Here is a 26,558-nt window from a genome sequence, read left to right on the forward strand (position 1 = left end):
GTGTCTTTCCTTATTGTAGCTTATTGCTGAACGATTTTTGCTCTACCATTAAATGTATAATTTTTCCCTAAAACAATGTGTCGAGATTTTACTGTTGTCGAATACCAAATCTGTATACAACGTCGTCATTAAAAACGTTGGTAAGACCGAAGTGAGAGTATGGCAAAAATTACCAGCGTTACTTTAGCCTTTCTTCTTCTACCTATACTATGTCGCCCTTTAAATGTTTAAGTGGTATATGCTTATTTGGTTTTATAAACACTCCCAGGTCGGGCTTGAAATTTGGCGCTGATCCCATATGCTTTGGATGTTTGCTTATTTTTAGACCTTGTAAAGACCTTGACCAATATCCATCATCCTGTCTTCATTTTGTCTCGCCTATCACATTTATAAGACATCACATTAAAGGCTTTACACATAGACAACTCTCACACATAATTGTTGATATGAAAATTGCAGGTTCCCTTCGGTTAACGTCTCGAAATTCCGGACGACGAGCCACAACTCCAGCGAGAGTTGGCACTCCATCGCCCCACGCAAACAGCTCAGTCAGCATATTAGTCACCGAGGCGTCTCCGGATGCTGTCCCACCCCCTTCCGCACCCCCTACCGTTGTCAAAGTATTAGTACACAGAGAGAGCGACGAACAACCCAGCTGATCTACAACTGAAGAGCCGCCGGCTCCAAACTAGCCAATAAACACATAGTGAGTGTCAAAATCGAATATTGTGTTCAGACACGAGTATTACAGTGATATAGATTTTATTTCGAATCGATAGACTAGCGACGTTAAAGTATTAAACAAATTTAAATATTGACACAGAAACTTCCGAAATGCAATAATATAATAATTCGACGAGCAAACAAATGCTTAGTTAGATGACTTTGTTAAAATTGTTTTGTCAGCTTTTAGAGATGCTGATTAGTTTGAGGCTGTTATGATTGCCATAGTATAGTTGACAGTTGTTATTGTAAATATAATGTTTAAGCTGTGGCCGAAATTAAATTGCTTGTTTTTATTCATAACGCGTTAATAGTTAAACCAATGCCGTTCGAATCAGATAGTAGTTAAACCACAGGATTGCCTTAAAAATAGTTTTTAAAAGTTATAATGCAATTGCATGTTTAGTAACAGTTTCGAAATTTCCCGCCTTTACCGCGCTTTCGCCATATATAGCGAATTTGTAAAGCCTTTTCTGCTGCTGATTTAACAGATAACGTATTTACCATAATTGAAATTTCCCTTAAATTTCTATCTAAAGTAAGCAAAAAACTGAGTTTTATCGCGAACTCAGTAACATTAGCAGGGCTTTAAACAATCTAACAAATACTGTTTTTCCGTATTCCATTCATATAAAATATATAAATCGAGAGCAGCAGCGAAGTCTCCATTTTGATAGCTCAACTTGTAGAAATTAATTACTTAATTTTAATAACAATAAACCGCACAAATTACGATTTATTAGAAATAGCCATAATAGTAATTAATTCAGATTAAGCTTATTATTAAAAGCACCTCGCAAACACGCTATATAAAAATATGCAGTATGATTTAAAATTAGGTTTGAATTAAAACCTATTTTTTATTAAACATAAGACGGACAGTCTTAACTATACCTAACTTAATTGATATATGTTTAATGTTTTCTTCTTGTCTATCTTTCTTCCTAACCTAACCACATACACTGATGACCGACTAACTTGTTGAATATATTTTAAAACTTAAACACTATGTTACTATATATTTATTGTTGTATATATCGCTATTTGAAATAAACTAAAATAATATATCCGGCTCGAAGGACCAAAATTAATGTAGCAGCGACAACAAAAAAAAGTAGATCGAGGGGCAAGTGGAATGCGGCATAAAATATGGAATCACCTCTCACCGTTAGTCCCCCAGAAAATGTAATCAGAGAGGACTATAGGTACTTGGAAGTTGGATGGCGTGAACAAGACGTAAGCACTTCTAAAGTGTTGAGTAATTTAAATTTGATATTGACTGTCCCTCCAGAGATACATAATTCTTTATATTCATAAGTTGCTACTTGATGTATAGCGTGTACGCGTGGAGCTTCATATTCGACAATATTCCAATGTAGGCTGATATTTAAACGAAATCCTGTCAATTTCAACCTTGCCTTTTATCTTTACAATGTTTCTAGTGCTTTCATCTATATTCCCGTCCAAATATCTTACGTTAAAGCATTTTCAGCAAGTACGGCTTAGATTAGCTTTTAAATGCCGTTGTTTTGTATTTTGGGTCAGTATTCAATACGCTATTTATCTTCACCAGTTTGGAGGTTATGTGAAATGTTCCACATAATATTGAGACTTAAAAGTTAAAATACCGTATCGCACTTTTGACGCCGCTTTGGTGAATTGTCCGCTGATTAAAGAGCGTATTTTAAAATATTTTAATACTAGTATAACATGACCGTGGTAGATCATTGTTAGTTTGAATCGTGCACTGTAATGGCGCCCTTGTTACTTTGACTTAAGTTTTTATTTTAAATGCACACAAATTTAATCGGTCTTGCTTTAACGGAAAATAGACTATAAATTATTTCAAAACGCTTCATTGTAATCTAGATTTTCAAGCGATTTGTCGTTATATCATTTTAATTAACGATATTATGTCAAATATTGAATTTATAATTCTTTTTTGTCTATTCCAACGCTACTTTATCTATATAGAATCATTCTCAAAACGTTATGTAAATAATTACTGCAATAATTTTTCATATTAAGTAGAATTTAAATTAGATTACTTTTTAACTCTATAATGTACAATGTACATTTAAAAACTGTAGTTAGCGAAATTACATTATAATCATGTGTTGACGACATATGATCATTTTAATATACTGTATAATATGTAAATAAATGTTTAAGAAAAACTGCGAAATATGATTTTCTTCCGAGGTACAAATATAAATTAACCATGTTGAAAACTATAATTAAATAAAAACATGAACTGTTGTATTATTTATTTATGCCTTCCCTTCCTTCTCTACGTTTTTAATAGTCGAGAGGGCATCAGTCATGAACTGACAGTAAAACTAAATTTATTATATTTTTACGACCATTTTTATGTAAGCCGAATTGAAATCTCTGGAAATCTGAGTCTCATATAATCTTGACATAGAATTAAACAGAGCTTGCCGCGCTTCTCGCTTTTTGTGCTTAGACATATTAATCTATGCACAGAATGGTGCAAGAGAAAGTTTATGGTGTTAGCCGGCGGTATATATTTCTAAGGGCATTTCTTAACACAAACACAAAAAATTCAGAACTAATAAGTATTCCTATAGTTCGATGTTTTGTGTCCTTTATTTAGTATTATTAACATACTATACTATAAAGTAACTTTTAAAAAGTTACATTGAACAAAGAATTGAAAAAGAAACATAATTATAATTGGTGGAAAAAATAACAGTGCCATTTACAATATAACTTACAGGCACTGTCAAATAATTCCTATATTTTTTTATTGTAAGGTGTGAGATAATGAGAAAACAAAGATGATTAAATTCACCTGACCATTGTCATATAAACAAAATAAATTGAAGTCTACACATCTCTATATATTGTTGCCACATAAATGAAGTATGATCATTAGTTTGTCTGTTATATGGACCAATTAAGAGTAATAATAGAATATTTTTCTAAATAGGAACCTTCCAATAAACCTTACTTGTTGTTTGCTTGTCATATTTCAAACTATATTATTAATGCCATTGAAGGCTTTATTTTATCTTTCTAGTGTTAGTGATATTTTTTGCTTTGTACATAATGTGTTAAAGAAATACTACACTGATACATATAGTATATTAAAAAAATAACTATTTAAGATAAATAAAATTTTAATTTAATTTAATATAATTTTTTATGTTAAAATAATGCCATTTGATAATAATTAAACATATTATTTAATTTCTATTATTTAATATTCAGATAAGAACAATATTAGGAATATTAAAACTCTATAAAATTAAGCAACAAACTGTAATGTACTTTTAATCTACTTGGTGGAGACTCGGGTACGACGGTTCCATGAGAAATTAAGTCCATAGCTCTTTGTCTTGAATTCTTTCTCTGTTTTGGGACAATCAAGATACCACACCCAACCATTCTTTTCACAGTGCTCTATGGCTTCATCAGGGTTTGTGAACTGGAGTTTCATATTAGATAATGGGTCACCAGTTGACGTCCAACCCATAAGAGGATTCTCCCAACGCTGCCTTGTATCAAATTCCATTTCCCAGTGGTGTATATTGTTGGTACCACTTTGCATAGCATTCTTTGGTGGTTGATAAATACGAACTCTGCGGCATCGGACATGTTCCTCCGGCACTCCACTAATTGGTGACAAGTCAACCTATAATTAATAGAAATTAAATAGCTACTTGTATTTTTTATATACATTTTAAGATGACATGACAATCACAATAACATCTTGGTTAATATTAGCATAATTCTTGTTAAAAATCAGAGGATTAGACATAATATGAATTTTACAGGTATAGGGCCAAAACCGTAGAATAGAATAGAATATTTTAGGATCTCTACTGAAAGACAATTATCTAGACTAAAATACATTATATTTCAAGATACCTTAGTCGGTACACAAATTTGTGATTCATACACCTGCTTCTCTTTGGCTTCTGCAGGCAAAGCTATTACGGTTTCTGTGTCAATTTTTGGAGCCTCCTTCCGTGTTGTAGGATCCTGGCTTGCAAATCGAGACGAAGACGTTGAAAACGCAGGAAGAGACCTAATGACATGTATGTGTTTAGTAGCATTGGTTTAATTTAGATAACAGTACAAGATTTTAATAAATTATTTCAATATTACCTTGATAATGTAGGCATGGACAGCCTTGTCGCTGTTGAAATAGCTTTAAGCATTTTTCAACGTGTGATCTACCTTTTTAAAATGATCTTTCTTGTTTCGAAATTTTGTGATTATCCAACAATTTATATTGAAAGATACACTTTTCAAATGCAAATTGTAATATGTCAATTTTGATATCTGTATAATATATCAAAAGATGAGGAAGGTATACTTGACGTTTTTTGGCTATTTCTATTGACGTTTTAGTGTAACGTTAAACAAATCCGTTGCGATGACGTCCAAAGTGAACTTCATTTATTTGAATATTGACACTGTCAAATGAAAAATTCAAATTAAGCTTTAACTTTTGAGTTTCAAGGTGATTGATAATTTTGCCGAATATTATTTTTTTATATTACATCAACGGTTTTGATTCCAATTAATTTTAGAATCAAATGTGTAAAAATTTCTACCGTTTCACGTAAATTATGGTGTCATATTACTTATTCAGTGCTCGTAAATTTTGTGCAGCTGGTTACTTGTAAGGGTATGTTTCTACACTCTTTCTATTTTTATATATATTTATACATATTATGCCTACAGCGAATTATATTTTCCTGGTATCTGATATATATTCTTACACGGATTATGTCTAAGTTAATTTATTCTATTATTTCCTTACAGTTTGCCATAAAAACAATTATGTCGTGTTAGAGAAAGCAGGACCCTACAGGGGTCTGGCGAAGCCGACCTCTGTCCTTGATTTGCTCATCTTAGATTAAAAGTGTCATATCTACATCGTACCTGCTAATTAGTCTATATACAGTTTGTATACTATTATATGAAGAAATAATTATTATTTAAAATGAGTAAGGCACATGAAGCTGATTGCACAATTAAGTGTAAGTCTAGAAGTCACGGCCAGATCATAACAAGTGCTATCACTAAGAGATCTACAAGTGATGTATCTCTTGCAAGTTTTATTCGAGCAACTTGCAGCAATTTTACTAAGGCTTTTGATTTTGAGGTAAGAGAAATACATTTCCAATTTAAATAGTATCAACATTATTAAAAAAAAATAGTGACCAATTAATGTGAAGCAACAATCTATTGTTTTTCTATTAAGTCACCTTAATATCTTCACTTTCATTTAAGGGCCGAACAGCTCTACATATGGCTGCATCGAGAGGTAGAAACAAGCTTATGCAATGGCTTATAAATCATTCATCAGAAGCATTTGTGAATGCTAAAGACAGGGAGTCTGGATACACACCATTACATAGAAGTATATTTTATGGACAAGTACATACTGCTGTTGCTTTAATGAAAATAGGTAAACTAAGTTAAAACAGAAATTAAATCAGTATATAGAAAAGGATTTTTGTAATTGAAAAGTTATGTAAAGAGTTATTATTGTTTATGTATTACGGCCTTATCTATATTATTTAATAAGTAAATTTAGAAAATTTATTGATCCTATCCCCCACAAAGGATTTCAGTTTTAATATTAACAATATTGTCTGATTTTTATGCTAACGAGTAAAATTTCAGGAGTATATCCAGATATTTTAGACAAAGATGACTACAAAGCCTTAGAGCATGCAATGCTTGACCGACAATACATCTGTAAAGTTGAGAATGAAATGCCTGGTGATGTATATGTATGGGGAAGCAACACTAACTATACCTTGGGTACTGGATCACAGCAGCCAAAAAATGTGCCAGATCTCCTTTCTTGCTTCAGTAGAAGTAATGAAAATGTTAAGCAAGTGAGTTATAGGCTAATGTTTCAATAAAAACATGATTTATTCTTACTCTATAATCTAGACATTTAAATATTGTACCCCTTTTGTTTTTTTTTATTTGGACATTTTATTTAAATAAAGTTGTATGTTACTCAGGGATACTGTAGTGTTCTAATGGTTAAAGATTAAAATCAGTCCAGTAGTTCTGTGGGGCTTTGTGTGTAATTAATGATGCCTATAAGAAATACATCAAACTAAATTATGTGTATTAACTGTAAAATAACAGGCATTAGTTGTATGAGATTTAAAGTAATGTTTTGTTAATATTAAAATATGAATGCGGCAGGAACAGGATAAAACACTACAATCTAAACAACTTTGTCAAAAGTCTATAAACCTTCTTCATAAGATGTTCATGACATATGCCACAATGACATTTTATTAAAAATATAAGTATGAGGATCGTCAAACATTTGTAATGTTTTTAAATCAATTTTAAATTAAAATGCACTCAACTGGACTACCACGAACCTGTCTTGGCTTCACCAATTTACTTTTCTTCTTATTTGGTAGTGTTGGATTGCTGATTTGTGTCTGGTGTGCGATAAACACAGACTTTTTTAAAGATGTAAATTATACAATAACCAAAAGCTCCTTCGTATCGAGTATAGCCAACTTCGTGAACTTAAAACTATGGCTTACTCCCATGACAACAATTCTTATACCAATCGCCGGCTTGGCTATGTTAACATCGTGCTGTGGACTCCTAGGAGCTGGTTGCAGGACCAAATGTGCGATAAAATCATACATTTTCCTTGTAACGGCGTTATCGTTATCAAGTTTTTGGCTCTTCTTCATATTTGGTGTCCATAATATATACACAGACAATCCGAAAACAAGAAATTATCTGCGATCAACGTTGAAGACTTACTATGGTAAAGAAAATGATTTTGTAACTCATATGTTGGATTACATTATGGTGGAATACAAATGTTGTGGTGTAAACAATTATAAGGACTTTGTAGATTCAGCGTGGCAAAGGAATAATATGGATAAACTGTACCCTAACCATTGTTGTGTGATGGATAAAAATTTCGTCCCAGTATCGAAAGCGTGTACACAAACACTGGATGTCGAAGCATACGCACACAGCGGGTGTTTTGATACTCTACGGCAGTCTATTAAAGATAACAAGGGATTGATTATATTCTATATATTTCTGTTACTCGTAATGTACACTACTGTGATATTTTTCGCATATTGTATAATACGAGGTGAACCATTTTTGGATATAGCAGAACCGGTCTCGTTTATCCCAAAACACAAAGACAATGTGGAGAATATAACTCCAAATTCTTCGCTCGATAACATGATGTTTGTTGAAGAACCACCGAAGAAAGTCGTAAGGGTTGTGTCGGCGATCAACCCGGCGCAAACGTATAAGTTCACGCCAAATATGTATAGCGGGAATTATCCTCCGACTATAAGAAGTCATACTTTACAATAAAAACTTTCCAACTTTATTTTTGTTTATTTATAGTAATTTCAATAAGATATTGAGGACTTGAGTGGATTTCATATATTTTGGCAAGCTTGTTTGTGTATATGTCATAGATAACGCACTATGCGTTATCACAAAAATTAATTTAATTGTAACACTCAGTAATATATCTAATCACTAGTGTTATTTTTTTTATGAAATAGGAGTCTCACCTGATGTTGAGTGATATGCCTCCCGTGACATATGACACTCACATTGCGATAAGTGCGTTGCCGACCTTTTAAGAATTGTTATATTTATCTAGCGACACCTATAATCATTGCGATTGCGTCATACTCTGAAACGCAACTGCTAAGGATATATGTTACCTACACTGGGGTCTTCGAGCCAGTCAGCAGTTAGTTAATACTGACGAGGATCCTTTAGTTTGGAGATACTGGTGGCTAGCCATGCTCCACTGCAATACTATGTTAGGTTAGCTTTTTGACACCACATACAAAAACATTAGTTTTACAACAATAACGAAACGACGTTCACACAATAAATTAATTATTTGATTACGAAGCGTAGTTATAATTCCTATTTATGACCTATTTATATTTATTAACACTTCGTTACATTACAATATAAAAAAATTGACCATAATTAAATCAAAAGGAGGGCAACTGGCGTCCTTATCGCTTTCGAGCGATCTCTTCTAGGCAACCACTGTGAGTAAAGAAAAAATATTTAAATTACATAAGATAGGCAAGTAGTGCAAAAATACATGTTATACACAGTTATTAAGACAAAATTAAACAGGAACAAAAAAAAATCTAAACTAAAAGATGATACATTAAAAATAAAAAGTGAAAAGACACACGAATCACGATAATTTAAGATAAGTCTCACGTCAGTAAGTAGTTGGAAATGAAGTTAGGGATACGATGTGGACAGGTGATGTTGTCCTATTTTTATATCCTAAATTTACATACTAATAGATTTATAAAATATATACAAATTGTATTAAGTATGACACATTAAATCCAACTTTCAGGTCTGCTTAGGGAAATTCCATAGTGTGTGGCTGTGCGCATCTGGATCCGTCTGGTGCGCTGGGCAACCGGCACGTGCCGGTGGCTCTGCGGCTACGGCGCTTCGCCCCACGCTGTTGAGACTACCGGAGCCCTGTAAGGAGATAGCGTTGACGCTGACGTCTACAGTTTTCTTGCTGCAGAGTGGCTCGGTATGTTTAGAAATATACATTCTATTTTTCTAATTTTATCCAATCAAAAATCTCCATTGTAATTTATAAGAAAAAAATTAATAGTGATATGCAATCTTAACTTAGATTTTAAAAAAAAACTTTATTGTCTATACTCCTAGTGGCGCTACAACTCTTTTTGTCTTCAAATTTGTCTATGTATGATTTTTATTGAGTATAGCGGTAATATGATGTTATTGTCTATGTAGGGTAGTCATACGTGATCTAGTTTTTTTTCTTGGCGGGAAATTGAAAAAGCGCGGTACTATTTTTTTCTAAAATAATACTTTAATTAAAATAAAGATTATTTCTTTGTAAATAACAGTATTAATAGACAAATTAAATATAAACATAGTGTATAAATAATACAAATGGAAGGAAACGAGGGGGGCGGGCTTGACCCGCCCAACTCAAAAAAGAGACCACGACGGCGGCTCGAAGATCCCCAAAATGTTTCTGATGCTGGCGGCGGAGGCGGTGAGAAAGACTCGTATATCCCATATCTCAAGCCTAATTATAAAAGACTTTATCCTGAAAATTCTATTAATATGGAATTTAAGGTTTTTATTGAAAACAAAAATATTCAGGACAGGCTGGGAAATAAAAGCCCAATATATTTAAACCACATATTCTCCGAAATTAAAGGCGTGGTGGCAATAAGGCGAATTAGCGCAAATAAAATTGTTGTCATATTTAAACAACATAATACAGCTAATAACTTGATACACAATATACATTTTCTTGAGAAACATGATATGAAAGCATACATTCCAGCAGCTCAAATTGAAAAAACTGGTATTATCAGATTTGTGCCTGCAAGTATATCAAATAAAGAACTATTTACGAAATTAACTTCTACAAATGAAATAATTGCAGTTAGGAGATTTATGAAAAAAATTGGCAATGAATTAGTCGGAACACAAACTGTTAGTATCACATTTTTGGCAAACTCTTTACCTGAGAGTGTCCAATATGATTTATTTTTTTACAGAGTGTTTGAATATATACCTCCTCTCCAACAATGTTTCAAATGTATGAAATTTAATCATTATGCTAAAATTTGTAATGGCAAACAGCGTTGCTCTATTTGTTCAGGTGAACATTCTTATAAAGACTGCAATAAACAAAATGAGATTTGCTGTGTAAATTGCAGTGGACCTCATTTAGCAATATCCAAAATGTGTCCAATAAAAATGAATAAAATCCTAGAAAAGAAAAATAAAATAACATATGCAAGCATTGCCAGCACAAAAGATAACAATGAGTTCCCTCCCCTTCCACCACGCTCCAACCCTGTAAATAAAAAAGTGATTAGTGTAAATAATGCACCCAAACATGTAAATAAATCTGTAAATATTAAGCCTGTCTCACAGGCTGTAAGTATTAATGATATAAAATCACAAATAATTGCAAACAGTGATGTACTTATGGCCCTGGTACAAACACTGGTTCAAATAGGTAATAAGAATGATAATGAGCCTATAACTACAACATTTATTAAAGATATACTTATTAAAAATTTGTCAATATAATGGATACACAACCATATACAACATCATCTCTACGTATTGCGCAATTTAATGTTCAAGGTGCAAATCATAAAAAACATCTTCTTACAAAATTCTTAAATGAAAATAATATTGATATTTGTTTACTAAATGAGACATGGTTAAAAGACCATCAATCTTTTTATATTTCCGGTTATAATTTCTACAATAAAAATTCAAAAAATCCTCGTAATGGTGTAGGAATATTAATTAAACCATATTTGAAACACAATGTTATAAATACTACTTTTTATGAAGATATTCAAACTATAGCCATAAGTATATACACAGAAAATACTACACTGTCTATTCTTTGTGTGTACTGTCCTCCGTCACGTAGGAGTATAAGAATGAATAGATTGCACAATATTATAAGAGAATTACCGAAGCCTCTTTTTGTAAGTGGTGATTTCAATGCACATCATATTGCTTTTGGATGTATGTCTACGAAAAGTCGAGGGAATAACTTATATAATATAATTGATGAATGTGATTTATGTATTTTGAATAATGGTAGCTTTACTACAGTAAATTATCCTACACGCAACCCCTCAGCAATAGATGTAAGCTTTGTTAGTCCATGTGTGGCTCCTCTTTGTGAATGGTCAGTACATGATGATGCTATGGGTAGTTATCATTATCCAACCATAACAAACATTACAATGTGCATTGAAAGATACACAATTAATAAACATGTTGACAGATTTTTATATGATAAAACAGATTGGACAAAGTATAGTGAATTGTCTGGTTTGGTCTTCCATGACATGATGGTTAGCGTAGAGAGTCCAATAAAATCTTATGATGAGTTTTGTAACCGGCTCAATAAACTCAAACTCATGGCAGTTCCTAGATTCACTAGGACTAACTTTAGGAGTAGACCACCAGCCCCTTGGTGGAACAGTATATGTGAACAAGCCGTAATACAATCTTACAAAGCCTTGAAATTGTATAGAAATGATTCAACAGAATATAATTACATCAACTATAAAAGATTAGATGCTTTAAAAAAACGCACTATAAAGGAGCAAAAAAGAATCAGTTGGAATGGTTTTTGCAATAGTTTCAATAGAACTACACCCATCAGTAAAATTTGGAATCTCATTAAAAAGTTTAAGGGTATCAGAATTGGTAATAAATCATATAGGGATGAATTTGTAGAGCCACTTTTGGATAAGTTATCAGATAGTAACAATTTACTTGACCCAAATTCATTAGACAATTATTTTAATATTAACAATGAAAATCCTCAATCTAATTTTTTATTGGATTCTTTTTCATGGTCTGAACTTTTAATGAGTATACAATCTAGAAGAAATACTAGTCCTGGTTTAGATGATTTTCCATATTTATTAATAAAACATCTATCTGAATCTGTACAAAAGCTATTTTTGAATGTTCTTATTAATCTATGGCATAAAAAACTCATACCAAGTTCATGGCAAACTCAATGTGTAATACCTATATTAAAACCAGATTAGTCACCTGAACAGATCAGTTCTTATCGTCCAATCTCGTTATCATCATGTATTGGAAAAATATTTGAAAATATGGTGAAATCTCGACTTGACTGGTATGCAGAATCCAATAATGTCATTCCACACATTCAATATGGATTTCGCAGAGGAAGAAGTTGTGTTGATAGCTTCATTTCTCTCATATCTGATCTGAAAAATGCAAAAAACAATAAATTACACACAGTTTGTGTATTGTGCAAGGTGCATTTGACAGTGTGGATCCTGGCATACTGGTGAAGGTACTCAGTAATTCTGGTATACCTGGACAATTATGTAAATGGATTTATGATTTCCTCAATAACAGAATACTATATGTTAGGCATAACAATATCTTATATGGACCTAGAACTGCATCAAAAGGTACTATACAAGGTGCCACATTATCACCCTTGTTGTATAATTTGTATACTTGTGAGATATGTAAATATGTTAATACTAAAAATGTAAATATACTTCAATTTGCAGATTATTTAGTGTTGTATAGTTCAGATGTAAATTTAACAGTAGCCATTGAAAATGTTAACACTGCCTTAAGACAGTTAAATAATTATTATCAACACACATTAAAATTGAAAATAAATGCTGGCAAAAGTAATTTAATGCTATTTGGAAAGGACACACCAGTAGTGGATGTTGTCTATAATGGTGATGTCATTCAAAGAGTCACCTCACACAAATTTTTAGGTATTATCATTGACCAGAAATTGTCATTTGAAGAACATATTAAATATGTATCTAGAAATGCATTAAATGGTGTTAACATTTTAAGATGTCTAGCAGGTGTTACATGGGGTGCAGATCCCAAAATACTTTCATTATTATATAAATCTATTGTAAGAAGTCATTTTGATTATAGTTCTTTAGCTTATTTAAATAGCACTCATGTACATAAATTGGATATATTGCAGAACAGAGCTTTGAGGATCATATCAGGAGCAATGTGTTCGACTCCCATAAGGGCCATGGAAGTCGAAACAAATATTATGCCATTGATATTGAGACGACTTATGCTTGCAGAAAGATACTGCCTGAAACTATTATCATCAAATAATATCCAAATTATAAATAGGATAATACCTCACCCAATCAATATAGATGGTCCACTCACTTCACCAAATGATCTCCTGAGAGGTACATCTCCAACTCTGTGCCAGATCTTCTTAGAAATACAATCTCATTATTCGAACATCAAAAAACTTTCACACTGGTCGTGTTACACTCATTCATACAGTTGTATCACTCATCCTATTACGATTTTATCCAATTTAATCGAAAATAATTCAGATTTACTGGCTTTTATAGAAGAAAATAACAAGTATTATACAATCTACACTGATGGCAGTAAAGGCAATGATTTTGTAAGAAGTGCGGTATATGATTCTCAAAAAGATGTTGCTCAAAGCTTTGCTCTCGATAAAAAGTGCTCCATATTTACAGCAGAGGCATATGCAGTTTTTGCCGCTTTAAAATCTATAATTTCTATAAATAATTGTAAATATTTTCTAATTTTGACAGACTCTTTGAGTCTTTTAAATAGCCTTAAGCATTCTAATATTAATAATTTTAAAACTAATTATATTATTTATTTAATTAAAGATACTGTCTTACGGTTGCATAAAAAAGATATAACTGTTGCCTTTATGTGGGTACCCTCACATAAAGGTATTACTGGTAACGAAAAAGCAGACAAAGCTGCATATGAAGGGATTAACACTCTTAATGTCAGAAATGTGGTACAGGTTGACTTGACAGGATGACTGATTATTATTATTATATCAATAACTCGATAAATTTTTTATGGACAGCATTATGGAAAGAAGATCAAAAATTGAAAGGAAAATGGTATGGTAGTATACAGGAAAATTTACATACAAGACCCTGGTATGATGAGTTGAATACTAGCTGTATCGTGAGTCGTGAGTTCGTTACCACAATCAACAGATTGCGCTTTGGGCATAACACTGCACCCGCGCACCTCGCTAAACTTAATATTATAACTAACAATATTTGCTCTTTCTGTAATAATAACGAGATCGCAGATATCAACCATATCTTTTTTAAATGCCAAAACCAAATATTCATTTTTAATAGACTAATATTGGCAAGTGAAATAATGGAAATTAGTGATCCCTCCCGCCGCCAGTTGTGTGATTTGCTCAAAAACAAAAAGTGTTATAGTGCATTATATAAATACATCAAAAATACCGTGGGGAAGATTTAAGAAAACAAGTGAAACGATAGAATAACATGTGAATTAGTGACCGTAAATAAGACTTGGCTTAAAGGTCTCGTTACCAGGCCATAAAATTATTAAAAAAAAAAAAATTGAGTATAGCGTGTCCACTACCAATATTTGTTTGTCTATTATTTAGTACAATTTTACAACTGCTAACGTTTCACGTGACTTATAGGAAACGACGCAAATGTAATTGTAAAATTGTGTAGAATATATGTAAAAAGAAAATATAAATACGTGATATTAGGTTGAATAATAAAAAAACAATTCTTTTGTAAACAATATTATATTTACATTTTAACGCTTGAAGCGTAACACTAAAACAGCATTTTTAACCATAGTAACTATATTCTAGAGGTATTAGAATTACCTGGAATATATAACAAAAATATAGACTATTTTATGGGGCATGATTTCTGGAATTGATACAACATTCCTGTCGGGCGATCGGGTTCGATTCTGGTACTGAGTAACTATTCGCTGGTAACTGCATATACCACCACCTTACGTTACGTTCATTGCATAGAAAGAAAAACCTATAGGTGTGTAGCCAGAATTCGATCACCACGGTTGAGATTCGAAATAGTTCAGACCATTTTTGACCCCCAAAAACTTCGTTGTGGGTAAAATTAAAAGCACTGAACAAGGATTGTATAAACACGGTATATTGAAAGAAAACAATTTTTTAACCGGATTAAAGCTATTTGTATTATTATAAACTTATAATTATTTACATAATTTTAATTTTTTCCGACGTTTCGCGCGCTTTACAGCGTGCGTGGTCACGGTGACTGAAGACAAAAGGTGTTGAATGTCAAAAGTATCACAGCTGTAGAGAAAGTTGTGTTATCTGTATTTATTTCCCCGGAGTTGGTATCGACTATATAAATATAATATAACCAAAGACAATACTAAACACGGTATATTTCAAATTGTGTCAAACTCAATGTATTTATTTTAAACACATAAGATTTGTAATATTGATATGGTCAGTATAAGATGTTGTGGCAAGCTAATTACTTAAGACAGAAGGTCCCTGGAGTAGGAACTGAATATCGACTTGGTATAACATGGATCTCACACATTTTTACGGTAAACCTTCGGTGATGGACTTGGTTTTCGATGGCATCTGTTAAACGTTGTCATCTCTCTTCTTCACAGTGAACACAAATTGACAGAACGAGACGAAAGAGTCCAATTAGACTCATTCAGTTTGAAGGTAAACCTAAAACGCATTTGTAATGATTTCAGATGATCCAATACACCTTCAACAGTTCAGACAATACAACATCAACGTCCAAAGTGGGAACAACAAAATATCAAATCTCTCATCCAATTGGAGTTTGTGCGGGACGGTCCCACGTTGTGCTTTGGAATGCTAAGGGTGTGTACACATGGGGACAAAATGTGGGACAGTTGGGACATCAGGATAAATTGGTGCCGACACCAAGAAAGGTGATTTTTTTACAAACCTGTCAACATTATTTAGTTAGCTATGTTATACAAGTTTCCTTCAGAATTTCGGAGATACTCATATCAGTTCTACTGAACTAGAAAACACTTCTGAACTGATTTTTATGAACATACATACAATCAAGTACACTTGCTTGCTTGTCTTGACAGACGATAATACTCAAATAGGTTAAAATGTTATCATTTTAACTATAATTCAAGCCAAATTTAGTTAAACAAACAGTATTTTTCGCTCGGGGGTTGGTTAACATAACATCTACACATTCAAAACAATTTTTTTTAACCGGATTAAAGCTATTTGTATTATTATAAACTTATAATTATTAGATCATTTTTGACCACGCACGCTGTAAAGCACGCGAAATGTCGGAAATTTTTTAATTTAAAATTATGTAAAAATAATTACAAGTTTATAATAATACAAATAGCTTTAATCCGGTTTAAAATAATGTTTTCTAGCAATATTCTAATTATTTATTATAGGTAGCGATATCTATGAATAGTAAAGAGGAGACAAAGTTTGAACTTGTGGACGCGTCGGATGCTGCAACGGTGGTCACGACCAGCCGCGGAGATGTTTATTTGCTGCATAAATATATTTGCAAGAAAATCGCTGTCAAGTAAGTTGGAACCATCTCTATTGACTATTTGGCAATATTTTTAATATAATAATAATATAAATTGTTTTTAATTTTTTAATTCTTCCAAGTATTGACTTTAAAACGCTGATAGCAATATGGCGTCGCATCAGTCCCTATGACGTACTATTTAACTCAAAATAACTACATTCATAAACTAGTACTACTAGCACTTATGCACGTCAACGGAAAAGATGTTAAATTGATGTAAAATTCACATTTACTACCAGTTCGCAAGTCATGGGCGTAGAGCGGACAAGAAACTCTCCGCCACATTTTTAATCGCCAAGTTTTGAGTCGTACAAATTGTTTGAACTGGCGCAAATCAATCCCAAGGATAATCGTAAATTCATAAAAAGCTTTATTGATTCATTTATTTTTCTATTGAAAAATCTATTCGACAGTATACAAAATTTAGTTAACGTTGACCTGTATCAAATATGGGTTTAAAGCATTATGAATAAAAAACTTGAAGATTAATATCTTTTAAAGAATTCCATAACGAAAAATATCGACACAAAGCGGTCACACATTTGTCTCATCAACGATGCCGTAATGAAGCTAAGAGATAGGGTCGAAAACGCCGTAGAACTCTTCAAGGGTTTATTTTAAAATAAAATAACTTTAATTACACTAAAAGACGCAAAAACGCACTTCATTCAGTACTTTATCACTTTTCACACTTGATGTTAATCGCTCAAAACTGATTTTTTCTAGTCACATTACGGCTCGCATATAAATAACGCGATGGCATTAATATTGAACGATATTCGAGAACTTTCTAGAAGGTGTGGTACTGACAGCTGGTCTGTCCTTATCACACAATTTTAGAACGTATGAATGTTTTATCTCTTTCGCACATCGCGGCGACTTTGTGTCCTCCTGAAAACGAGGGTAACACGAAAATTTCAATATGTGCTTGATCCTCTTCTGAAACGGTCACTCACCACGTTTCAGCTGAAAACGCTTCTAACTTGTGGAAAAATCGAGAAACATTGCAGACAATCCATCTTCGTAACAATACTATCTCGTTGGTGTGTCTGTTTTTGATAGAAATATAGTATTTTTCGAATTAAGAATAGTAATTGACACGTAAAAAACTTGACGTTTGTTGGCTTGACGTATGGTGCGACGCCATTTTGCCTAGACATGCGTTTTGGCGGGTTCTCGAAATTATGAATGTTTAATTTGTATTTTTCAAACCAATTTCAATAATTTAAGGTAATAAAATAAATCAATCAACGGCGCTACAACCTATTTAGGCCTGGGCCTCAGATTTCTGTTTGTTTCGTGATCATTTGTTAATCTAATAGGTAAGCAGGAGTTCAGCCTTCTGTGCCTGAAGCACGCCTTCGAGTGAATGTTAAATTCGCATATAGAAAAAAGACCATTGGTGCACAGCCGGGGATCGAACCTACGACCTCAGGGATGAGAGTCGCACGCTGAAGCCACTAGGCCAACACTGCCGGTGATACAGTTAATGTAGTTACTGAAAAATAATCTAAAATTGGTTTTAAAATAATTTTATGCCCTAAGAATGGTAATTGACCATTTATCAACAGACCTTTGTCCTTTATAGTTGATTATTTGTAGGCAAATAAATCTTAGCCAAGTGCGCGTGGAAGCGAAGGTGAGTGAGGCGGGGAGCTATTCTCGAGTCACGGTTCTTTTGCTTACAAATGTTGGCCAGTTGATGATATGGCAGGACACAATTAATAAACTGACAAGGTATTTATACTTTAATTATTTATTAAAATTACAAATTTATTGTTTAGTGTTCAAGTTTTAATGTGTGTTTAAACACAATAAATTATGGGTTGGTATATGTTTTAATAGCGGAATCTGTTAACTGTAAAAACTAAATCAAATATTATTTATCAACACTCGTTGTAATTATATGGAATTCCAGGACAATTAAAATAATTAAACAAAAAGAAGAGCAATTTGTCGCTTTTGAATGATCTCTTTTAGCCAACTACTTAATTGAACAATGTATGAAAATTTTGTTTTATTTGAAATCAAATTAAAAATAAAATTCCTTACTAGTATATTAATATATACTATAAAATATAGAACATATTAATATAATATTGTTACGAGCTAGGGGATCGGATAGAAAATGCCGTGGATTTATTCAAGGGTTTATTTCTTGAAAAATCAATGAGGAATTTATGGGAACAAATTTATTGCAGAGATGCACTAATTACACACACAAAACAATCACTAATTACTTCACTTATGCACACTTTATCACTTCGGTGTTTCGCTCTTGTTATCGCATTCAAAACTAAAGGCGACTAGTCGCGTTTCGGCTCGCTTATATATCCCTGGGAATAATTCTAAACAATATTCGAGAACTTTCTAGGCGGGCTTGCTACTGAGTAGCGAATGCACAATTCTAGACTCTTTGTCTCTTTCGCACGTTGCTCCGACAGGGAGTCGTACGGCGTTCTAGAGTGCTCAGTCTAGTTTCGAGAAAGTTCTGATCTTCTCTCTCTCTCTCTCTCAACGTATCATTTTGCCCTTGTCTCACACCTAGAAAGTTCGGTCTAGAATATTCCTTCATCAAAGGGGTATACCTAGGCCTGAAAACGCCTGAAAACGGGTCTCCTGAAAACTGCACCATTCTACTACACATGTTCTGAAACCGACTGAAAAAAGGTTTCAGCTTCCTGAAAACTAGGGTAACATTATGGAATTTACAATTAACTAATATGTGATTGACCCTCTCATGAAACAGTCAGAAATCATATTAGAGCCTGCTGAAAAGTTCTCTAACTAGTGGAAAAACCTAGAAACATTGTAGTCGACCCGTCTTCGTAACAATATGTATAACAGTGGACACTATGCCAAAGGGCTCAAGAGTTTTTTGCCGGCCATTACTATTTTATATCACTTAATTATAACGTGTGTCAAAATATGTATACTTTACCCTTTAGGTGCGTGTTTGGCCTCAATCACCAGATAAAAATAACACAAATGGCACTGACATACGACGCTCTGTACTTCACAACTAAATATGGTGAAGCGTTCATTGGTTATATGTCTCGTAAAACTCCGTCAAAGAAGGAGGACACGGCCTCGAAGAGGGAGAAGGACGGCAAGTCGATTGTCAATAGTTTAGAAAGAGACGACTACACGTCCGTCAAGATCGTCAAAATACCTAACGTGCATAGAGCCACGGCGATATCTGTGGACTGCGAGGGACTTAATTTTGCCTGTATACAGGTTGGTCTATATATAGTTGATAAAAAATATTCATCTAATCTTCAAAAACAGAGAGTTGTAAGAATTAGAAATTATGTGTCTTTAGAATTAAACCAAAAAAGTTTTTTAAGGGTATTTTTATACCTATAGACGGTAATGTTAGCTTATACTAATCTATTTTTAAAACATAAAACTGATAAAATACTTTTATAGATTTTTTTGTTTGTGCGCTACCCTCCGAAACTATTGACTATGGTTTTTACTAAAATACGGATACAATCTAAAATCAATTTTTGCTGTGTATCTAATCTGTGTCGCTATTTTGCCTCAATAAAGATTCACTAGCGCCTCTAACGATAGCCAAAAATTATTTAATCATAGAGGTAACACAATGTACACTTATGAACGTCAATAAAAAATATATATATATTAAATGCTTTTAATATTACATTAACTGCCATTTCTCAGATCAGGGGCGTATAACGGAAGAGAAGAACTGGCAATAAATTCTTTTTAATCGCCTAGTTTGTTTGTATTAACCAACGTATGTAAGGCAACCATTACACCATGATCAATAATGTAACTAGGATTTTATCATAAATTGTCAAATTTGTTTAGTCGATTAATTATCAACATTGATCTGTTCGATTAACTGTTAACTGGACACAGTTAAGTTGTTTTTCTATTTTCAGAATAAACCAACTTGCGGGCTACTATCAGTACCAGAACTGTCGCCATCTTGTCTCTCCAAGCACATGGAATCTTTATTTGAGACAGCAGCCAATGATGACATCTTACACGATGTCACCTTCAAGGTACACATGACAGAATTACCTCCTTAGGCATTCGTGTTTAACCAAAAAACCTGGACCTTGTCTTGTCTTCAGCTTTATGTACGTTTTGTGTATAATATTTTTTTTAACAACTAAGATCGGTCTTGATTCGTTGATTTTAGTTAGGGTCAAAGTCAAAAGCCAAAGGTCAAAAATCATTTATTCATATAGGCAACACAATGTACACTTATGAACGTCAAAATAAGAAATATACATCAAATGCTTCTAATTTTACATTTACATTGCAAAGCGTGTTAAACTCTGGTTCAACTCTGATAGAATTTCAGAGTTTTGACTTATTTGATAAATTAGGAAGTCATTTAGCTTATGAACTGTATTGGTTTCGTTAAGTTATTGTAAAAGTGCAAAATTTCTAAATATGTGGCGATACAATTCTTTAGGTTGGTGTCTGAGGTTCCTAAAAGAATTGACCCATTGAGATGAGATTTGTTTTGTTTGAAATACGTGGTCGTTATGTTTCATTGCTAATTTATGAAGATTTGTTTAGATGTTTCAAACTCATCAGCTCTTTTTGTAAGCTGGCAATAATAGTAGACATGAATATACAGCGCTTTTTTCCAAACATGCTTGTCCATACATTCAGAACATCCATGATGGAAGGTTGCAGCCACCCAGTTGTGGTTATTTTAATTTTAGATTATCTGTCATATTTATGAAACTAGATACAGTGCCACATACTTTATTTGGCTTGCGGCTGAAACTTGTACTACCGGGGGCATTTTGAAATGTCAAATTGACGTTGTCAGTTAGCTCTCAAATACAACTCATAATTTTACTTTTAATTTTTATATAGTTATACCAACATCTAATAAAAATCCAAGTAAAACTTATTTTTATTTATTCCTTGCATTATAAATAACAATTGCAAAGTTTTCATTATCGAACGGTTACTAGGTATTTTAAAAGATATTATATTAATAGTACAAAACCTATCATATGAGTTGGTTTCTAAGTTTGTGTCATATTTATTTAACCCTAGAAATGTATTTTCTAGATACTAGTATACATTGTTTTATAAAGACAATATTTTCCCCGAAAAATTATTTCCCGTATAATATTTAATTTTTATTTACTGGCAATACTAATATCCATAACAGCGACGCTCTTACCGGCAGAAAAGTATGTGCCACTATAAAAGTCTTATAAAGATTATTATTGTTTTTAGGTTGGTTCGAAACTTTTCCCCGCACACATGTTTATTATAGCCTCAAGTAGTGAACTTTTATATAAACTATATCAAGAGGCAACACTAATTGATGAAAAACCTATAATTGTATTGGACAATGTTCACCCTGAAGTATTTGAAAGGATCTTAAAATATATGTATACGGGATCATGCGATGTTGCCGAGTTGGGTCCGTGCAGTTTGAAGATAAGGAAGGAAGATTTGATTCCATATAAGAAAGAAAGAGAAGTCGATATTGATAATACAGAGGTCATTGGTGAGTAGGCTAGGTTAGGTATCTGGGTGCAAACTTGAAATTTTTAACAATTGTATCTCTTAAGACTTATGGTGCCCTGGTACAATTAAAATTTTGTATCGTATCACATCATCATCAGCCTGAGCCATTTTCCTCCAGTACGCCCTGGCATCTTGGTCTCCAAAAATTTGTGGATATACACTTAAAAAATTTCGCACGCCTATATACCAGTATCATATAACCAATTATATACTTACATTCAAAAGGTTGCCTTAGTGATATTTTTATTGATACATATTTTAAAACAAAAAAATAATTATAATTTGAAAGGGACACAGAAATGTGTCTGGCTATCCCAAGCGTCCCACAATTATGTGATTTCACTTTGTTATTCCCAATTAACCAACCGGGAATTTTTTACAGAAAATCCATCTGAAGTATCGGCTTTTGAGGTATACAAACAGCAAGATAAGAGGAAAAATAACAAACGCCGTCAAAACAATACAAACATACAAACACAGAGGCTGTACTGTGATCCTGTTAAAATGGTACAGGCGTCTGCTAAGAGGTTACAAGTCATGGGCCTACATAAACTTCTTGAGAAGTACTAGTAAGTATTAACTTGACTCGGGTCCAACTGGGGAATGCAATATGGAGGCGAGATCGTTAATTCGAGATCTCGTGGGATTAACAATTATAATCTCGCGAGATCTCGTGGGATTAACAATTATAATCTCGCGAAATCCCGAGTAGTTTTCAAAAATCGATGGAAATTGCTAATATTACTGAGTTAGAATAAGAAAATATATAATAGATTCTTTATATAAATCACGAAATATATTCATTAGTTATTTTTATACCAGCCTTCGCAGTGGTGGTATAGAGTTATTTCGAGAATAACCTCTTATAAAACTTCTTAAGCTATTATAATCAAAAAAGCTACACATTGCGTGAGTACCGAACCAAACTATTACATATTCATCTCTTTAACGAGTGACTAACGCAATGTTTCCCAAGCTTTTATTTGCCATGCCCCCATGCCCCTTTTTAGCCCACCTAAAGTTCTTTGGTAATAATCTATATATAAAAAATTTCAATTTAAATGATAAGGAAGAAATCCTAGGTTAACGAAACAATAAGTAAATTTTCAAAACATAATGAAAATCTGAAATTCAAATTACAAAAACTTTAAATAAAGGTTTTTCTATATTAATTTAGCGAGATAGATACAACGTTGCAGTTGTATTTATTCGACGCTCAGAGATAAGCGTTTATTCCAGAGCCACTTAATCTCGTATCCTATGGAATCGCGTCATTTAACGCTTACCCCTAAGCTCTGCCTAAGCCTAACCCCTGATCACGAAAAAAGCACGAAATCTCGTGAGATCAGAATTGCATTCTGCATTCATTCCCTAGCTCTAACATTTTCTTTGAGAAACATATTTTGTTTTGCTATCCATACTTTTTTAAATGTTAAAACAAATCTTAGTAAAAAATTACAAACTACCAGATATATGTATGGACTTTGTAAATCAAATATGAAGTAATATTGTGCTTCTGTTTAGTTTCGCCAAATAAAAGTCTTGTTTATAAAATTAACTCTAGTATAAATACCGGCAAACATCTTGAACAAATGTCCTTACCTGCGAAAAAGCGATTATTAGGTGCGCAGCGGCGGTGTCGATCTCGTGATTGGTAAATCAGTTGACGTTTGTGTCCTGCGCTGTGTACAATATGCAAACTTTCCCCCACTCCCTTGTTTAATGCTCAAGAAGTTTGTCGGTATCTGTATCATGGTACGAACTCGAACAGAGAGTACCTCTGCTTGTCATATTGCTCATCTTTAGTCTATATACAGTTAATTTTATTCCTGTTATTTTTATAGTATGGGTTAGATTTCCGGCGAAAATTATTGTTTTTGATTTATCAACGCCATATAGATTCCAATTCTTTTTTGCGTTGTCCCAACTTTATTTTTAGTAATTTGCACATTTCATCTAACAGCTTTTTATATATTTTTGTAGCTATAAAAACGGTTCAGTATGCCTCCGAGACAGTGCTACATACACTAAAAATACAATGACATGGGATAGACAGACATATCCCGAATTAGTGGATACAAATGTATGCTCAAAAGATGGTGTGCATTTATCTGCGCATAAGTGTGTGTTAGCCGCTCGCTTGGAGTATTTTAGTGGAATGTTCCTGCATTCTTGGACTGAGGTTAGTTTATTAATAATGAAAAAGTTGTGAACGAACTTACACTGGCGTAATTTATCACTCATGCTTGGAAGCGAAGATACTCAGATATTATCCAAAAATGTTTAATGACAATTTACGAGTGGAAAACTAAAGGGCTCATATTGACTTCAAGTGTGCGACAATTGTTTACATTTTGTTCACGCTTCTAATTATTTACTAATATATATATGTAACTTAACTAATCTTAACTCCAGTTTCATAAAAACATTATATTATAACAAAAAAAAATTGTCTTACTTTAAACTCGACAAATTGCGTTCACTGATCACAAACTGTGAAGGTTCGCCCTTACATTTCAACATGACGAATATACTATGACCTATGGTATTAATTTTATATAAGCCAAATAAATTTCTAAACAGCTATTGTTTTGTTACAGAGCAAAATGTTATCAAAAGTAACTATACCAATAAATCACAGTATACTTCTGCCTGTTATAAACTTTCTTTATACAGACACATGTCCCGAAATAGATAGATCGGACAGCATAGACTTCATTTGCAGTATGCTTATTGTCGCTGACCAGCTTTTCATTGGTAGAATTCGTGAAATGTGTGAAGTTGCACTTGCCAACCTTGTGACATTAAAAAACTGTGCAGAACTATGCCAATTTGCACACACCTATAATGCAACACAACTAAAACAATACTGCATGGAGTATGTTTCTCTAAACATAGCTAATATTCTTGAAAACCGGACTTTAGATCTTTTAGAGGACGAATTACTGGAGGATATAAGTAAATACTACTGCAAATTCAATCCTATTATGTCATCAAGAATTATAACACCATTCTCCATTGCCCCTACTGATGAAATGGTAGAGGAAATTGCTAAAAATTTCTCCATAGATTTAGATTTCATAGATGAAGAGTATATCAAAGATACAAGTATTGTTGAAGTACCGACAAAAACAAGCAAAAGAGCAAAGTCCAAGAAAATTGAATATACAGAGAATGAGAAAGCTAGAATGCGATATGAATCAGTCAGTTCTGTATCGTCTGACCTTAATGATTCGGGTGATATAACATTGTCTCTAAAGGAAATTTCTAAAGAAAGTGACAAGTCACACAGCAATTGGACGCAAGTGTTGTCACCACAACAGAAACTAGTACAGGCTCGTTTAAAAGCAATATCTTCTGCGAGAGACATCATGAATGAAACCCCAATAAATTCGTTCACAAAATTGACAAGGAACTCACCAGTTGACACACCAAGTACATCCCAACTATCAACATCCCCAAAGGAACCATTTATTGACCATAGCCGGAGTTCTCATACAAATTTAGTTATAAGCCATGTTGGTCCAAAATTGTCCCAAAAACAAAGAAAGAAATTGGCATCCATGGACAACCAGACTCCGCAGACCTTAGACGACTATCTGGTTAATAAGTTAATTATTGGGTCGCCCCCTGATAAACCAAAAAATCCTTGGAAAATTTGTGAAGCTCCAATTGCTAGCAGCAGCCCATGCAAACCTAAAAGTCTGGAATTTAATCAAATCCTTGCTGATCAGAAAAAACAAAAGGATGATTCTTCACGGATTATGACTAAATCTTTGACATTAACGCAGGTTTGTTATTCTAGTTAGTGATATACACTATTTATTCTTGTCTTAAAGTTATGCAATTCTTTCCTGAGGTTATGTTTGATGGGCACTTGCTCATAAGGAAAGCCTTGTGCACAAACTAAAATGTATAAAAAATGCATTTAAAGCCTATTATATATAGTCTTTTCTCAGATATATGGACAATTTAAGGTTTCTTGTCTGAGTAAAATATAGATTTAAATTAAGACTTAGTACATAATTTTTTTGCAGCTTGAAGATAAAGCAATTGAAGAATTAGAAAGATTCTATAACATACATGAAGTAGATGATGAATATATAACTGTAAGGCGCATTGAGCTTCAGGTGTCTTCACCACAGTGGATTAACACTGCCCCAAAGTGATATTGATGTGTTTTTTTACATTTTACAAATTGACATAAAATTATGAAATATAATTATCATACTATTTTTTTAGTTTCTTTAATATATTGTTAGAAACCTGCTTACAGAAATGTTCTTAACTGATTTATTG

The 26,558-nt window shown here is 33.0% G+C and overlaps 4 protein-coding genes and 1 long non-coding RNA gene across 6 annotated transcripts in view; 4 read left to right on the forward strand and 1 right to left on the reverse strand.

Annotated features, from left to right (window-relative positions):
* LOC123716359 (sodium channel protein 60E-like) overlaps positions 1-2,327 on the forward strand; it is a 104,523-nt gene extending 102,196 nt beyond the window's left edge. The window contains exon 29 of the mRNA XM_045672062.1: positions 460-2,327. Within this exon, the coding sequence (XP_045528018.1) occupies positions 460-659 (200 nt within the window). The 3' untranslated portion in view covers positions 660-2,327. The remainder of the gene's footprint in view (positions 1-459) is intronic.
* A 1,666-nt stretch (positions 2,328-3,993) lies between these two features.
* LOC123716165 (NADH dehydrogenase [ubiquinone] iron-sulfur protein 4, mitochondrial) lies at positions 3,994-5,014 on the reverse strand. Its single transcript, XM_045671769.1, has 3 exons — positions 4,858-5,014; positions 4,618-4,777; positions 3,994-4,381 (listed from the first exon to the last, which is right to left on the reverse strand). The coding sequence occupies exons 1-3, from the start codon at positions 4,908-4,910 to the stop codon at positions 4,025-4,027; spliced, it is 570 nt and encodes a 189-aa protein (XP_045527725.1). The 5' UTR covers positions 4,911-5,014; the 3' UTR covers positions 3,994-4,024.
* Positions 5,015-5,206: 192 nt separating this feature from the next.
* Positions 5,207-26,494, forward strand: LOC123716525 (inhibitor of Bruton tyrosine kinase). Of its 2 annotated transcripts, XM_045672311.1 has the most exons (15): positions 5,207-5,383; positions 5,521-5,863; positions 5,992-6,169; positions 6,388-6,605; positions 9,119-9,307; positions 15,877-16,080; positions 16,582-16,718; positions 18,330-18,464; positions 19,676-19,964; positions 20,636-20,758; positions 21,963-22,239; positions 22,642-22,828; positions 24,243-24,441; positions 24,860-26,050; positions 26,297-26,494. In XM_045672311.1, the coding sequence occupies exons 2-15, from the start codon at positions 5,702-5,704 to the stop codon at positions 26,426-26,428; spliced, it is 3,621 nt and encodes a 1,206-aa protein (XP_045528267.1). In that variant the 5' UTR covers positions 5,207-5,383; positions 5,521-5,701; the 3' UTR covers positions 26,429-26,494. The 2 variants fall into 2 exon arrangements, with proteins under 2 accessions (XP_045528267.1, XP_045528268.1); XM_045672312.1 differs by lacking the exons at positions 24,243-24,441; positions 24,860-26,050; positions 26,297-26,494 and having other exon boundaries at positions 22,642-22,831.
* On the forward strand, positions 6,736-8,455 carry LOC123716526 (tetraspanin-1-like). Its single transcript, XM_045672313.1, has one exon. The coding sequence runs from the start codon at positions 7,087-7,089 to the stop codon at positions 8,086-8,088; it is 1,002 nt and encodes a 333-aa protein (XP_045528269.1). The 5' UTR covers positions 6,736-7,086; the 3' UTR covers positions 8,089-8,455.
* Positions 12,590-13,570, forward strand: LOC123716527. Its single transcript, XR_006754571.1, has 2 exons — positions 12,590-12,749; positions 13,298-13,570. It is a non-coding gene; the product is annotated as an uncharacterized LOC123716527 (long non-coding RNA).
* Positions 26,495-26,558: the final 64 nt, after the last annotated feature.

This window comes from Pieris brassicae, chromosome 11 (genome assembly GCF_905147105.1).
Source record: "Pieris brassicae chromosome 11, ilPieBrab1.1, whole genome shotgun sequence".
NCBI lineage: Eukaryota > Metazoa > Arthropoda > Insecta > Lepidoptera > Pieridae > Pieris > Pieris brassicae.

What these genes read in the sequence shown, in the direction of transcription:
- LOC123716165 (XM_045671769.1), bottom strand. Translation starts at nt 4,910, where the DNA reads ATGCTTAAAGCTATTTCAACAGCGACAAGGCTGTCCATGCCTACATTA. An exon ending in TCCATGCCTACATTATCAAG is followed by an intron (nt 4,778 to 4,857) that starts GTAATATTGAAA and finishes ACATGTCATTAG; the next exon opens with GTCTCTTCCTGCGTTTTCAA. An exon ending in AAATTTGTGTACCGACTAAG is followed by an intron (nt 4,382 to 4,617) that starts GTATCTTGAAAT and finishes TATTAATTATAG; the next exon opens with GTTGACTTGTCACCAATTAG.
- LOC123716525 (XM_045672311.1), top strand. Translation starts at nt 5,702, where the DNA reads ATGAGTAAGGCACATGAAGCTGATTGCACAATTAAGTGTAAGTCTAGA. An exon ending in TGCAAGAAAATCGCTGTCAA is followed by an intron (nt 16,719 to 18,329) that starts GTAAGTTGGAAC and finishes GATTATTTGTAG; the next exon opens with GCAAATAAATCTTAGCCAAG. An exon ending in AAACTTCTTGAGAAGTACTA is followed by an intron (nt 22,829 to 24,242) that starts GTAAGTATTAAC and finishes ATATTTTTGTAG; the next exon opens with CTATAAAAACGGTTCAGTAT.
- LOC123716526 (XM_045672313.1), top strand. Translation starts at nt 7,087, where the DNA reads ATGCACTCAACTGGACTACCACGAACCTGTCTTGGCTTCACCAATTTA.